Raw genomic sequence first — 17032 nt, forward strand, 5'->3', positions numbered from 1 at the left:
TTTATTCCAAACAGATACAAATTCCTTCAAACAAATTCTAAACCTGAGTATTTTTTTTTTATGTTTTATCTTGATTTAGACAGAAAAAATAACTAAAATTACTGCACAGAGGAATTCACACCAATAGGTACCTAATAATACATTAAGTTTTAATAACAAGCTAAATTACCCGCAAGAATTTCCCTCGCGACACAAGAGCGGCAAAATGGAGTGCGTCCAGTCTCTGTACACTTGCCCCGCTATAAAACAGGCTTGATGCGATCGAACTGCCTCTGGGGCTACTAATTCAATCAATTGACTGACCATAAATAAACACAGACAGTGCAGGCGGACAGACGGACACTGCCAGGCCATTAATTCAACACGCATACGAATCGAGACAAACTAATTAATACCGGCCGCGAAAACTCTCTGATCATCTGACCAATGGGGAGCGACATTGTTTTACAACTAACGAGCTGATTTGAATTATTTGTTTATGACCGCGGTCTGCTTTTCACCGCGGCGCTTTCTGTGATGTTATTCATAGAAGTTGTTAAGAGATTTTTGAGGAATTAATTGGTAATTAACATTTTCTGTTGGCGCCGGGAATGAAATAAAGTAGTGTAGGAACAAAGAAAGATGTGTTTAGAAAATTTATAGAGAGAACTTGTGATTAATAATAGTGACTTGATGACAAAAACTACAGTATGAGCTGTGGTGCTATTTTATAACGTATACCTACCAGAGAATACCTATGGGTTGGATGATATTGTTTTAGCAGAAATGATTTTTCTTGTGGGTTCACGAGTAGAAAATCAACTCTTTTTTCTATCTTCCGGTATTACAATATTTTTTAGGTAAAATAAATAATTAAATAACATTTTGATTGTTAAAGCAGTTGTATTTTCGCATGAGCCGTATAAACTCTACACTCGCGCCATTGAAACAAAGCGCAGCGGCGGAAGTTTGTCTCTGCCAACATTTTCTCGACTTCAGCAATTGATCCTTGACGTGGAACACTGTGACAACGTGTAACAGGCAGCGCACGTGCGGGGGGTCAATCTATAATTATATATATGACGGAAAACGAAAATTCGGAGCGAGCGACGAAATTTAAATTGAAATACCGTTTATTTGAAGTAAAATTTTACAGTTACTTGTCAATAGTCATAATATTACTCTACCACCATTTCACAAAGGCCCGGTTATTAAGGAGGAAAGAAATGGCGAAAGAAACTCCTCGAACATCTTTTCAACATTTTGCTTATATCTAGTACAATTTTACTTATATCTAGTACATCCATACTTTAGTATATCCATTTAATTTTTCCAACAGCCTTAGCTAAAGTGGACTAGACGACACGACTCTATCTCTTTGTATTAAACGTGCCAAGGCATTCGTTTTTCATCAGTATGGAGTAACCCTCCTGCGACTTAGCGCACTACGTCCTTGCTTAAGAGATATTTTTCACGATTAATTTCGACTGCAACGGGTGAGACGGGTGTCAGTGCCATTTGTCGGCTGCACCCTTAACAAAAACAGGGATTAGTCTAAGCCCCTCCGGCTATGTTTGTGTTGCTACCGTTTGTTTGTACCTAAGTCTTGTGGAAATTGTATTTGTTTTGGGGAAATTTGTTGATATCCATCCGGCTTTGCAGATTTTCGGAACTTATTGTTATGTTTTTAAGTGACTTTAAATTAATTTAATGTATTTTTTTTTCATTTATACACATGTGTGTTGTTGATGATGAAAAATAAAAATACATTATTTCAACTCATATTTTCTAAGGAACTGAGACATTTTACCGTTTTTCATTTTGAGCTACACCATCACTCGGATTGTAAACGAAGAATATTCCAGATTATTCCCTGGCAACTGCAACGCGCGCCATCAGAGACGTTTGTTATCAGAGCACTCAGTTACAGCGTTTATCGCGAGCAGCGTACAATGACTAACAAATTACAGCCAAGATTCCGCAAACAATGATGTGTAACTTCGCCCTTGTCGCGTCGTGATAAAGTTTAAATTGCAGAGCTTTTAAGAAGTTGTATGGGGTGTTCTTATCTGGCGTTCGCGGCACCTCAGTCCGTAGTGTTCCATTGCGACTCTGATTCTTTGGGAGATACCCGTCGGGCCCCCAGGATACCCTTATAGCGTTCGTCCTTCATTTTTATCTCGTGCAAACAGATTTTTTTCTTCTAAATGTCACGGTCATGCAGTGGCAATGTTTGTTTAGTGTATTTTTTCGATGTCGGCGCCGATGTTGTGGGGTAAAAAGTTTATCGATTTCGGACTGGATGGGTGCTGGGTGCAGTGTAAGATTATATTTTATAAAAGTTTTTAATATACAATTAATGCCTTTACACCGTGCATATTTTATTTAAACACGTCTTCTTGCGGTAAAATTACAAGTTTTACCCAGTTCCGTGTTATAATCCCATGAGATTACTGAAACTTTCACGGGATCAGGTGATATAAACGGGCACATTAGGAGGGAAACTTCCAAAATATGTTTCACCCTTTACCGCGAGCACAGTCGTTAAATAAAACGATGCTGCTTTATCAAACTGATATTGTTCTGAGTTTCACGCAAAATACTGTTTGGAATAAAAGAAAGCTATACAAATGCTGCCCTAGGGAACCTGCCCCGAGGTCCAGATAAATGTGTTGATAGAAAAAAAATGCAGTAATGAATGGTTCATGGTACTATTATTAAGGTATTCATAGGCTAGGTTGACATATTTATATTTAGTATCTATCTATCTATGTATTTGTGTAGATATATCAGCTGTCCGACACCCATAACACAGGTTCTGCCTAGCTTGGGGTCGGATGGCCGTGTGTGAGATGTCCCCACATATTTATTTATTTATTTAAAAATAAAAATAAAAAAAAAAACATTATAGACTCACGGGCAATGAAAAGGTTCCACTGAAAATTACTCCTGAACGGAAAAGGCTAGCTTAATGACACTTTCTGCAACATTGAAGTACATTTAACAACGCATCAGCATCAGGATATTACCAATTAAAAACAATAATATTTTTTTCAGATTTTAAATTAAATGTTTAAAACAATTGGGGTCCTTTGGTGTCGGCATTTTGTGAGTGGAACTTTTTCATTGCCCGTGAGTGTATATATAGAAATACCTATCTAGCCTGATAAATGCACCGTGTAACAATTGCGAATATCGTGATCGATTTCAAAGGGGTGGCAAGAATAAAGAGTACAATCTTCCCGGCAGGATATTTTCGTTATGTTTTACCGAAAAGGGAAGATGAAATTCACTGTAGCAATTGTAAAATCACTATAAATAATGTATTTTTTTAACATGTGTGTTTGTTATTGACAATATTAAATCGCTGCTTGTTATCTAGAGTAGTATACATGTATATCTTATTTCATTAAAAACCAAGCTACCTAAAGTATAGGTAGATCATCCATAAATATCACGTATTTTCCCTATTCACACCATGAGTTCATACATACTTACGTACGTACTACTACGTAATCTTGACAGAAATGAAAAAAAAGCTCTTCGAACACCCTCCTGAAACGCAATAACCGTAGATTGCTGCACATTCAGGAAGGGGTACGTCCTCGGACCAACACTGTCCCTGTCCCTAGTGTTGCCCTCAATAGGCTAATGTCGATTGTTTATCGATAGTTGAAGAAAACTAGATACACTCACTAGCAATGAAAATGTTCGAGTGACATAGCGCCAAATTACTCCTAAACGGAAAAAGAACTGGCTTAATTCGAACATCTGCAATTTTAAAGTAGGTATCGATAATAACGATTGTGCAATATATGATACGGCAATACCAAATACTTTCGATAGTATCATTGCTGGCAAATTATTAAATAGATAATCCCTATCGATATTTGCTCCTCAATATTGAAATACTATCGATATTAATTTTATAGATACTATCGATGATCCTAATAGATCTACGGGTTTTTGGTGTAGAACAATCGATTGAAAAACTGTAGAATTTTCGGCAACACTACTAGTGTCCACCCTTTCCCCGTCCCTACAGTAAAATACCTTCGAACGGTGATTTGTACGGAGCCTCTATTGTCTGGGACAATGCATTGAACCCTTTTGGAATAACTCGGAAACTGCTGCCCGGAGTCTTATTTCGTAAATTAAAAGCTGGGGAATGGTATTTATATAGCCATGGCAATGGCTTTGATGAAGACGCTCTGTTGCTGTTTGCATAGTAAATCATCATAATCACCATCAGCGAATAATCATCCACTGCTGGACATAGGCCTCTCCCAAGAGTAAATCATTATCAACCTTAATTTTTGTTCTTCGAACTTACTTATGGTATGGTTGAAATTTAAACTTCAATAAGTAATAATGCAAAAACGTAAAAACTGTTCACATTCTAAAATAGCGGATGACAAGGTATAAACATAATTTATTTTGATATCTACGTCCGACGACTGGCTACGACTCATACCGAATTATTATAGCCTTTAGTCATTTGGACAGAACCATTCTTTAGAACAACTACTAAAGCTTAGTTAAAAATGAAAATTAATATATTCTCAGTAATATTCGCGGCAAATTTGTGTATGTTCCATTGCAAACATCTGATTATTGGTGAATTCAAGAACTTGACCGCAATTTTTCATACGGTAGCTAAAGTTGAGTTCCATGGAATGTCATGTGCTAGAAAAGTTAAAAAAGTGTCGTACGATGATTATAAAGGAAGAGTTATTCTTGTGAGTATCGAAATATCAACGTGTGTTCTTTAACTTTTTTTATTCACAACCCATTACGTCTCCTGGCACACGGGTCTCCTTCCAATGAAGGAAGGGTTTTGGCCTAGTCTACCACGCGGGCCCAGTGCGGGTTGGTGGACCCCAACACAAGCAAGCTTGTACTGAGAGAATTGTCGCATAAGTGGGCAATCCCATAATTTACAGGTGTTTGTGTGTTCGAAATACTGCACAATTCTCTTACTGTTCGTAGCTATATTTAAAAAATATGTTTTTTAACTCAAAATTCCCATCTTTCTTTATAGGGCCTCGTAGCCTACGACAATTTGCAGTCTAAAGCCACCGTCACAATCCTGAAAGGAGGCATCGGCTACACTCACATCGTCTTACGACTACGCAGCGAGCGAGGGTGGGGCCTTGACTACGACATCGCGGTCTATGCCCTCGACCGAGACCGCCTGACTACCACCACCACCACGACTACTCCGAAACCGACTACCACGCAGCAACCACGACTGAATATCAACAAGCGGAGGCTGGAAATCAAGAGCCAGTATATCAAAACTATGAAGGAAGTACCGACAAGCGTTATTTAGAAGGAGGTTTTTCAAGAAAAATCAAAGTGTTAACAAACTTGCATGAGAAAAAGTATGGCCTCACATCTCATCATATACCTAAGTCCTACATAGAGCAAACCTTAATCTTGTACCATTTTTTTACTGAATAATAATGAATAAGTAGTTTTCTATCGATCTTTAATTCCTTTCCTCTTATAACATAATACTTTGTATAATAACTAATATACTTATGTATTTAAAAAATATATAATTAAACTTGGAACTAGGAACTTGAAGAATCTCACAGTGTTAGCAGACACAACCTTGGCAAACGCGAGACAATGAACGAAAATAATGAGCTTAGAACCTAAAGTAAATTGTAAAGCCATCTTCACATTACAGTAAACATAAAACGAAGACGCATATCATGTAAATGCGAAGGCATAGAGCACAAATTGTATCAATCAGATGCGACAGCCGGAGTAAGATGTGATAGTGGAACAAAATTGTAGACGACATCATGCTTTTAGCGGAGCTCCAGGAACCGCCAAGCTCCCGGCTAAATGGGATCACTGAATGTTTGGTCCAAGTAAAACGAGCTACAGACTCTCGATAAAACTACACGAGATGAGGTGCAGCGAGCACCGGATTCGATAGTGTTTTCGAATCTACACGGTGTGGTAAAAGTGACCCTTCCACTTTTACCAAACGTTAAACGTATTTAAATCAAATTTTAAATACATTTTGTACTAACTGACAGACGTATGACAGGCTACTAAATACGTTTAGCGTTTGGTGAAAATCCACCTAACATATGGAAAAAAGAAATGTCACTTTTGGAACTAACTTTGCCTTACATTTTGACAGTGACAGTTGACGATACACATACACAACGTTAACAGAGGTTCGAAACTTGTGCTCGCGTGACTTGTGACTGAGACGTAGCGAATACAAGAGTGTAGAGGTGGTGAGGCAGAGCTCACCAGTAGTTTTAATAGTGAATAGTTTTGTCGAGACCCGAGACTTATTCCTGGAATTATTATTCAATAAAAATACGTTTTCATTAACATTACAACATACTACTTCATTATTATTAAACAAAAATTGTACACCAGTGACTTGATTTCGTATGAATAAACTCGATGAATTGCAATCTTAATTAATATACTTTGAACTTACTTACAGCTTTTTCACTTGTACCATAGCAATACAAAAGTCTCTTTTGTTAACTGTTATAAGTCAGAAAGACGCTGTTTCTAAGAAGCTTCTAGTGTAATAGGAATAAAATTAACAAGTCAGTGGAAGCTTTCAAAATAATAATATAAGAGTATTTTTTTTTATATGCATCTGTATTAGAGGGTATTACTTTATGTAACTAGCTCCTATGGAGAAATTCCAATACAGTGCAAATGGAAAAGAGAAGGTAACGCGAGAACCGATTGTAGGAGCCAATTCCAAAGGCATTACAGCGGATTAGTCAGAATTTAAAGCATTGTACAGCCTACATAAATAAACGCTAATCTGAATGCAAATTAGGGTATTTGTGCTATTCCTAGTTTCCATACATGTTATCTACGTTTAAAGTACTTACCTAGCTTAAAATTTATTCAAGTTTAAACGAAATAAAAGACGAATGTTTTCAGGTATTCAGAGCAGAATTATTCAGTGAAAACACTATTCCCAGCACGCAGCATCAAGTTTTTGAGTAAGATATCTTGTTGAAAATGTATTCCATACGGCGGGTGTCTTGAATGCGCTTAGACGATGCGAGCAGCAAAGCTTTGTTCAGCGCACTCACAGAACTTCTCAAAGTAGATCGCTGTTTGCTTGTCTAACTCTCGTTATATATGTACCGGGCGAACTCCGGAATACTCTACACTCTGCATGGAGTAACAAAAGTGTTATGTCATCTCGGATATCGCGCACATTTGGCACACGGCGCGGCGATACGACGCCTCAAGTTTGTTGACAAAATAACCAAAACAAAAGAACGCCACTTGGTGTTCCATGAATGATACTACGGTTCTCTCGTTCGCCTTATTTCAATTCCCTTAATGTGTTTCCTGATCCTCCGATTCCTGTTCGCCATTGTTTGGGAAAGTCTTTGTAAGTTTTTTGCATAGGCCTCTCCTGAGTTTCATTCCAATAAATCCCCGAAGATTGATGCGAATGCTGAGGCTAGCTGTCTTTGGGTGCAAAAAGTCGGATTGCGTAAGGTTGTAATAGATCGTTTGTCATACTGGTCGTGAGCAGGAGTAGGGTAGATGAGGCAATTAGTGGGAATAGGCCACTCGCCCGGATATCCAACAATCGATCTGGCAGGGACATTCATAAATTACCGCGCCGAGTTTAGATTGTGAGCTGTAAGCGAATAGAGTGCGTTGCAACGGTCATTCTATTTATATGCATGTGAAGCGTATGGCACTAGCCTGGGGTTGGTAACTATCGCAATTGTTCAGCCACATAAAGGTGATGCTGAAACTTTACGGCCGTAAAACGCTTCCAGTTAGCGGCTCTCTAAACTAGCAAACTTAGTCCTTTAACCTACGTTAATTAAAATTAAGAGCTTTTTAAAATTGACCTTCCAATTAATGACCTATACAACACTAATATTACAGCGTAGGTACAACACAAAACAAGGTTCAGAACATTCCACCCCTATCCAACTGAAAACTAATCAAACTCCAGAATGTTAATCCTTGGAAGCCCACACGTACACTTGGCGTCAACCGTCCTTAGTCTCCGTTAATCCAGCTGTCCGTCATCACCGGAATGGAGAGCCCTGGCAATTAGTGCCGCCACCGCCGCCTACACCCGGATATCCGGCGATCGATCTACCCCGCACCAATTATCCTCACGTTATATCCCTATGTACACCCGGCCCGGTTGGCCGGCTAGAAATAATCCGGGCTCCAGTAATTGGCACATTTACCCTAAAGTTTTGAGCGTTTACGAAATTGTCTATAACAAGGTTTTGTGAAGCTGTCGCAATACGTTTTAATTTTATGCTTCAGACCTCCCATTTTGCGTTATGGAGGTTGGAGATATACGCTGTAGAGTCAATATATTTTGGATTTAATTTCTTATTCATAAGGGGTTTTGTTATGATGTTATTCTAAGCTGAGGTGTACTCACATAGATAGCGTCTGAATTTTTACAAACGGGTATGTTTACTGCTCGTTTATAACTTCAGAGCGCGGCATTCTTTTTTATCTTTGATGGTTTTCCCTGTTTTATCCGCCAACGTCGCTACATAAAACGCATTAGCACGATCTACGAGCCATAGTTCTGATCGTAATGGTTCTGTTTATGCCGACAACAAGCGCCTCCGCGCGTCAAGAGGAAAATATTTCTATTTCCACAGCCCCTTCCTGCTTCTTCGTTAAATCGGATTTTCTCTCGAGAGCGGATTCCGCGTAATTCCATTCTGTACGGATTAATAAGGCTCTTGTTGCTCATCGATGGATGTTTTGGTACATTGATATACAAAATTAAGCGGGAAAAAGTGGCGAAAACGCTGGTCGTTACAATACAGCCTTAGGCACTTTATCGAAAAACAGTGATCGATGGGAAGGTTCTAAATTATTTCCGCAGTGGTTTCCAGGAGCCAATATCGGGACATATTTTTGTGAACTACCTCCATTTTTCTGCCGCTACTGAAAGATTGATGCCGGTCGGTGTACAATCCGGAGATATTTTTTTGGAGAAGGTACCTTCGGATAATGCAATTTAAAGTTTGGGGCTCACATGGGCCCGTTCGGTCGCCATGGCAACGCCCTCCTGCCTACATCTGTATGTTGCTGGAAAACGTAACGCACCTCGTGTATGAATTAAAGAAACGTTTTTCCGTCGGGTTGAATATCATTAGCCAATTCAATGATCGCACTTGAGAGCTTTCGCTTTGTCGATTCCATTAACTGGGAACAGGAAAATCCGCTTTGCGATATCCATATTTGTATCGGTACAGCTGTTTGGGGTGCGTTTGATTGGATTTAAATTCGGATTTTGTTTGTATTGTGTTCGCTGGCTTTTGAAATTATCATACAGTATTATTTACATACTATCAGAGTAGTATTTATTTGGGACTATTCTGCAATGAAGGCATAACGATACCTGAAGGTCTCTAGCACATTGGTGACTGGTTCGTAAGTGTTTGAAGAACGGTACAAATGCTAATGTGATAAGTTAAGTATGATAAGATAAGTTAAGTAGTAATAGGTAGACTTATATTAGAACGGTACAAAGAGCAAAGACTTATATTTTTTCATAACCACAACACATTATGAACAAGGAATTGTCACTTGTACAGGGAGGAAATGCATCCGTTACATCACGGCAACCCTCAGAATGAATTATGTTTCTGAATTAACTCAGAAAACCAACGTCATTGTTGTTGGACACCCTGTAATGATTATTTTCATGCTATGTCGTATGTAGTGGACATAAAAGCCGAATGATGGAGCAGCAATGTAAAAAATATAATTCCACGACGACGACACATAGCTTAATAACCTCTGACGGTATTGTACAGTGCTATTGTAGCTAGGGGTCTCGGGTTCGAGTCCCGCCCAGGGCAATAATATCTACAAGTAACATCAATGTCTGATTGCCCCTTTGAGAATTGAAATTGGGAATACATAACATGTTACATGCATTAATTAGTGTATTGATTGTAAGAGTGAATCCAGCGAATCACAGTGCACTTCCATTGTAAAACATGTCAGACTAGATTACAAAAAAAGCGCAAGCGAAAACGAAAACAATAGAATATCCGGAAAATATTTGCACAAAACGAAGAGGTGAAAAATATATCTCTCCTTCGAATAACACGCATACATCACTCGCTCACAGAATGAAAAAATAAAACAAGAGCAGTATCCAGGTTTCCTATTGTGTTATTTTAATATTTTTCTAGCGTATTTTGACGTGACACGATATTTGTCTTTTATTTATTGTTAGATAGGGAATTTTAAACACTTCGAATGCTATTAACTAATAATTTATTATTATTATAAAGGTATTTCTAATGTGTTATCTAAACAGCATAATTGATCCAAGGGATACCGGCCAAAAATGTATGAGACCCATGTTATTGGTGCACCAATAACGACACGTTGTATGTCGTTAGAATGCTCTTTTCATGACTATATTTTGTCACTATGGGGGCTAGTCTCAATTAGTTGTGGGTAAAATGTTATCGTTCTATGTTATGATCGTCCTTTATTATCAATTTCAAATCACAATTTTAGAGAGTATTTTACTATCCTAAGCGATTGTGATAGTGGCAAAATGATACAGCCTCATACGGCCTCCGGTTCGTTTGCACAACGCTTTTGTTTGCATTCAGATTTCAGGGGGGGTCAAACTGACGGCGCTCGTGGACTGAATTTGAAAACTGCGGGTAGTTTGTTAAATGTGCGTCGGAGCTCGCTCGGGACTCGTTGATGAGTTTTTAAAAACGAATGCAGCCGTTGGCTGGAACATACAGGACGCGTGAATTTGTTTCTGGGATTAAAGGTGCAATTTCAGAAAGAAATACGGTTGTACGGTAGATACTGCATGGATGTGTACATGTACATAATTAAATAAAAAACAAATATATTTTTTTTGTTAAAAAACCTTAAAATTTCCGAAAATTTAGTTGCTTCAAGTTTTTATATACACTGTAGGTGTAGAGAGATTTTCATAAAAATATTCATGTTATTTCCTTTCGATATACGCCATAAGTTTACACGCCCAATTTCTTTCAATAACAACAAGAAACAAAACAAAAGTTAAGACAATCGCTGAAACATATGGATTACAGAAGAAACTATCTGTTTGAATTTATTGTTGCGAAAAATGAGCGCGGAAAATCCCAGCTTACGCGGTGTTTCTAGTAAAGTCCACTTGCTTACCAGTGATCGATCGATGAGAAAACTACAAGGGAACATGTGCTTATATCCCTCCTTTGTTTAAACACATAGAGGTGAAAGTCGCAAGTCACAGGTTTGTTGTATTGTATCGTATTGTTGCCTGAATCACTGTGATGTGTATAAATAGTGAAAGGGCGCGACTTGGGCGTAGGTGGGAATGTTTTGTTACGGCTTTTATATTTGACTTGTGCATGGAAGACGGATTTTCAGGATCATTAGAGACTTTGAGAGATAGAGAGAGTCTTCAAAGTAAATATAATAGATAAGATGGTGAGTTTGGATGATAGAATAAAGATGGTTGGGATATAATACTTGATAACAAAATATAAGAGTCAATATCTAATTTGTTCGTCCTCGGATATTTTTCAAGTAGAGTCATGAAAAAATCAAATAATCATCCATTTCCAATCATAATAAAAAAATGCAATTGCAATCATCAGTGAAAAACCATAATCAAATGGGAATCAAATCGAGCGTGAAGCGTTGACGCATACCTTCAAAACGTCCAATTGTTCGTCACTTTTTCACCCCTACTGCAAAAAGCCTAATTCATCAACAATAGCAGACTTTTTGGGCACCGTCAGCAACACCAGGCGCTGCTGACATGTTGCCCTTCAGTACTGACAGCTGACATGTTGACAGCTAATGTAGGAAACTGACGCGACGTGGATTGCAATGCAAGTGAACTCGCCACCTGCATTTAATATTCTTTATGGGTCTGTCGGGCAGGCAATACTAAGTGCCAATTTCTCAATAGTCGTTTAGAGCATAACCAGGGAGTAGTAGTTGACTGTTGACACATCTGTCATGAATTTTATATGGAGATGACGTTTTATTTATAAATCAATCCCTGTCGGTTAGATAACCGACTATGGAGAAATTGGCACTAATTAACCTAACTCCCAATGGTTATTTTTGGTCGGGGAAAAAATAGTTAGCATTCACGACACTGTTGAAAGAAGCATGCTAATTGTTGATAAGTATAGTTTGCACTTTTGTAATGCCCACTGTTGCGAAAGCATAGGTGAAAGATATGTTATTCTTAACAGTGTTTACAATTTAGTGCATTAACTTAAGCTTACAAATCAGTAATACTAAGAGATAGGTATATACCTAGTTTATGAAAATAGTATGACTTAAAAGACCAAAACCCCTAATACCTATATGAGCAGACCAGTTCAATAACTTTATGATAAACATAGCCAAAGATAAGGGAGCCTACAAAACTTCATTACGGACAATACAGACCCCGATGATTCATAAAGGTAACATTTAGCTAACCCAGGGAACCCTAATCGGCTTCATTCGTAGAGAAATGATCCGCCCACGTGGCCCTGCCTGATGGGCGATTAATCTAAATTAACAGAGTTACCTTACCCTTTCTCAGAATACGGTATAGTCAACGGTCGCTGAGGATGAACCGATTTGCTGTTTGGAAATATACTTCAGTTAGTGTTATTGCCAGATATTTAGTTTTGTTAAATTATATCACTATGAAACTTATAAGTACAGAGTAATTGGTGTATAACGTACCACAAAAACTGTGTAATGGGTGTTTAATGTGAAATTATATTTAATAATAGGATATAATTTAATAAAACAACTGTTTTAAGATAGTCCTTTGAGTGGCATGACCGTATCGTAATTCGTGATACAGAAGAGTTCAGGTTTTATGTGCTGTTTCATGTTATTGTAAATGTTACATACTGTAACAATATACTATTTCTATCTGCAAAATCTGCTCTTCACCCAAATCATTCTAAACCGCGAATAAACTATTTCTTTCTTTCTTTCTTTCTTTCTTTCTAAACCACAGAATTTCGGGCTTTGTGTCTATTGAGGTATAGTTTGAAATCATGTTTAAGAATTCAACATTAACAGACTCTACAGAAGGTAGAAAGCAATAAAGGCGTGTGAAACAGTGTTTCCCAAAGAAATAATGATTTATAGTACGATTTTAATTTATGGTTCAATCAAAATGTCGAACTTAACACACGAAACTCAGCAATCGACTAAAATTTCTAATAAATTTTGATGCAATACGTAAATATATGCAATTAGTGGCAAGGGAATGAAAGTTCAAATAAATAAGGTAGGTACCTATATTTTATAGCAATATAATGTTTTCATACAATATTATTAAGTAAGTAGGTACATGGATATTTTAATTAGCAGTGGATAAAATAGGCCAAAAGATGTGGTTAATGTGGTTAAAAGATGGTTTTAATATATAAAGTAAGATCTATACTTACTTACTACTAGTTAATTGCTACGTTTTGGAAATTTCTGTGTCGGGAGATGTGACAGGGAATAAATCATTTTGCCAAAGTGTCGGAAAGCTCTGTCATGTAAAAACTTACTTGAAAAGTTCATTTAAAATTTGAAGAGCTGTAAGATTTAAAAAATGTTTCAAAGATCAAATGTATTAATTCGTATTAATGTTTTTAACCATTAGTAATTATTTGTGAACATGTATATTTTAGACGCTAAATTTAATATCTTCTTAATAGTAGGGTATGCCAATTGACTATTACAAGCAACCTACCTATACGTTATAAAGAATCCCATTTAGCAAATGATTCTTATAACTAGACTTGGGTTCACCTAATTAGCAAATGATTAGAAGACTCATGTAAATAAAGTTTTGATTGCTTTTGTGATAAGTTACAAACTACTTTCCCGTTTCAAGATCTTATTTCACATCGTGATAATGCTACCAAATGTGAAATTTAAATAAAACAAAACACTCCCTCAGTCATTCTTATCTCAACAATACAAACAGAAGACAACAATAGAATCAATTTGTTTGGCTTCGAAATGACGTGTGTATGCACAAAGGTTATCGCTCATTGGTCATTCGCGAGTCGACATTCGCTCAGCGTGCCACCTCATTAGCGGTTTCCAGTCACAAAAATGCGAAATGTGCTTATTCCGAGATGCGTTTGGCAATATTGTTAATTGTTTTTGTGTGTATTGTGAGTGCGAATGCGGCAGACATGATTGTCGGTGATACGGTTCATAGGAAGATGGTGTTTCACCAACGAGTGAAAGAGTTCGCAATACCGTTTAAGAAAAGAATCAAGACCTTGACGTATGTTGATGTGGAGAAGAGATTGATTAAAGTGAGTGTTTAAAGTAAATATAAAAAAGACGTTAAAATTTACATTAGGTATTACTTTTTTCTCAAAGTTTTGAATAGGTATATTTAGATTTGATCATTATCTTTTAGTTCATCAATATTATTAAACTCTTAGGAAATTGTTTCCAGTATTTCTATTTATTTTCATTAAATATTTAAATCTTTATTTGATTTCAAAAGAAAAGTGTAACAAAACCTCAAAAATGTTGATATTATAAATATATAACAGATCTTATTATGACATAAATCATGTAAAGTTTGGGCAAAAATCTCCGGATCCCTCAAATAGGTAGTAACAATGCAATCTAAGACAGTTCAGGTTTATTTTCCCCAACTGCACATATTCTATAAACAAATGTTTATTTGTACTACCCGGGATTCGAACCCGCACCTGAACAAAGTCAATGCTACCAACTTTACTGCTGTTTCAACCGGTCCAAATATATTCACGAATCCTCATTTCTCTGCTACTACACGGGTTCGTTATCGACGTCGATAAACGTCACCATATCGCGGTTCACAATAAATACAGATCCGTGATATTTGAAACACGCATGAAACGAGTTTATCGATATTGATAACGCACCCGTCTAGCGGCCGCAGTTCTCATCTTAGTTCTCATCATAATCCTCTTCTTCTTTAACGACTGAATGGTGTAGTGGTTAGTGACCCTGACTGCTATGCCAAAGGTCCCGGGTTCGATTCCCGGCTGGGGCAGATATTTGTTTAAAGACAGATATTAGTACTCGGATCTTGGGTGTTGATATTCATATATTTACGAGTAGTATGTATCTATCTATGTACTTGTGTAGATATATCAGCTGTCCAACACCCATAACACATGTTCTGCCTAGTTTAGGGTCGGATGGCCGTGTGTGTCCCCACAAATATTTTTTATTATCTTAATCCTCATCAGTTACCCCCTCTCTCCCCAGGGTGTCCAAGTCTTGGACGCAGACTTCTCCCTGGCCAGCGCCAACATCACGGAGGGAGGCGTCGGGTTCCACCACGTCACCGTGAGGATGAAGAGCCAGCGCAGCCATCCACTCAACTACGAGGTGGAGGTCTACGTGTAGACTTAGGCTATAACGTGCTGCCGCTACATGAGTTAGTACGGGGCGCTATTTAATACGTGACAAAAGTTCTCTATTATTATTATTATTTAGGATGTTGCAAAAAGGGTATACAAATCCGGAAAGGTTAGTTAGGTAATAAATAATTTATAAGTACTTAAGTACTTTTATGTATTGTAGGTTATTATATATTTATTTATATATGTATATGCAATAAATATATGTATAGGTGTATATATTTATATATTTATATATATATATATATATATATATTATCATATTTATATTCAATCTCTTTTGCAATAATATTGTAAACTATTATGTTGATTTTTTGTAAGATGCAACTATAATGCTTAATTATTAGTAATACTATAAGTACTGTCATACCTACTGAACTACAGTTTAAATCATTTTAGAGCCTTACTTTGGAGATTTTTTGTAGTAAATTGTAAACTTCTATCTCTAGTGTCAAATGGAAGGAACTGAAACCTATGATACAGGTTTAACCTAGTTTAGGTTTTCAGTGATCAATTATTGAACTTAGTAGTTACAAAACCAATGTATATTTGTACCTTAGTTGTAATTTTTTCTTTCTTTTGCCAAATAAACGATTTGAATTGAAAAAAAAAAAGTTCTCCGTCGCGCTCTTGAGGCTGCGCGATGTGAGTGCGCGCGATGCAAACCTCTTGTCACGTCTTAAATGCGCCCCGTACTAGCCCTTCTAGAGGAAAAAAAGGTGAAGAAGAGAGATACCAACATCAAGATTACGAGAGAGATATTCCCTAGCAGCAATGATAAAATGGGTACAAAGCACAAAAATGAGGCGGTATAGATAGAATTCAAGTATGTTATTTTAGAATCGGACTCTTGTGAATCATTTTAATTATATCCCATTCAAAGTATTTCAAATTTTCAGAGTAATAATAATATGCTTGATAATCTAATGTCAGAATATAGATATTTTTGTTTATTAAAATTAGTAAGTATAACTATATAGATTGTTTGTTTCCTAATAAGTAGGTACATAGGTAGTACATAGGTACATAGATACCAACTTTGTACAATATTGAGTAGAGACTGACCTTTGTACTCGTATACCTAGTCTATGTAAGTAAAATATATTAAAACTGGGTCAAACTATTCAGTTTTCTTGATTCACTCATTGGTATTTTTAATGTTGTCGTTCTGCTAATATATTGTTATGTTTACAGTCCAAAGTTCATATTTTACTGGAGAAAGTATTGTAGTGTATATTGTACAAATAGTTACTTTAGGTACTTTAATTTAAATAGTTATTTTTTGTTTAAGAATAAATGAATGACATGGTCAGTGTATTTATATTTGTGTCTCCACAGTTCACTTGGGTAGATTAGAAATAAGTGATTCTGCTAGAAATTCCTCGAAAAGTTCACGATTTAATCCATATCAATAAAATAGTGAAAAAATCAAATTTTGACATAGATCAGCATGGTCGTATATTGTTAACCTAACTTGAAAGTAATAAGTGTCGATGAATTTATTACAGAGTTACCTATCTGAAGCTGTTAAACCGTAATATTCAGAAACTTGAAAACATAATTTATATCCAACGTAAAAGACAACAAAACGACCTGATAGCGGTTTTCGTCAGCTT

The 17032-nt window shown here is 36.8% G+C and overlaps 2 protein-coding genes across 3 annotated transcripts; both read left to right on the forward strand.

Moving 5' to 3' along the window:
- Nucleotides 1–4447: 4447 nt before the first annotated feature.
- Nucleotides 4448–5461, forward strand: LOC105390656. The gene is made up of 2 exons (XM_011561994.3): nucleotides 4448–4718; nucleotides 5021–5461. Exons 1-2 carry the CDS (start codon nucleotides 4524–4526, stop codon nucleotides 5309–5311), a joined length of 486 nt encoding a protein of 161 aa, XP_011560296.3. The 5' UTR covers nucleotides 4448–4523; the 3' UTR covers nucleotides 5312–5461.
- An 8566-nt stretch (nucleotides 5462–14027) lies between these two features.
- On the forward strand, nucleotides 14028–16683 carry LOC105390657. Of its 2 annotated transcripts, none has more exons than XR_007266402.1 (3): nucleotides 14028–14309; nucleotides 15262–15468; nucleotides 16032–16683. XR_007266402.1 is itself a non-coding variant. In XM_048621906.1 (3 exons), the coding sequence occupies exons 1-2, from the start codon at nucleotides 14124–14126 to the stop codon at nucleotides 15400–15402; spliced, it is 327 nt and encodes a 108-aa protein (XP_048477863.1). In that variant the 5' UTR covers nucleotides 14028–14123; the 3' UTR covers nucleotides 15403–15415; nucleotides 16108–16682. The 2 variants fall into 2 exon arrangements, 1 of the variants encoding a protein (XP_048477863.1); XM_048621906.1 differs by having other exon boundaries at nucleotides 15262–15415; nucleotides 16108–16682.
- Nucleotides 16684–17032: the final 349 nt, after the last annotated feature.

The sequence above is a fragment of the Plutella xylostella genome, chromosome 6, assembly GCF_932276165.1.
Source record: "Plutella xylostella chromosome 6, ilPluXylo3.1, whole genome shotgun sequence".
Lineage (NCBI taxonomy): Eukaryota > Metazoa > Arthropoda > Insecta > Lepidoptera > Plutellidae > Plutella > Plutella xylostella.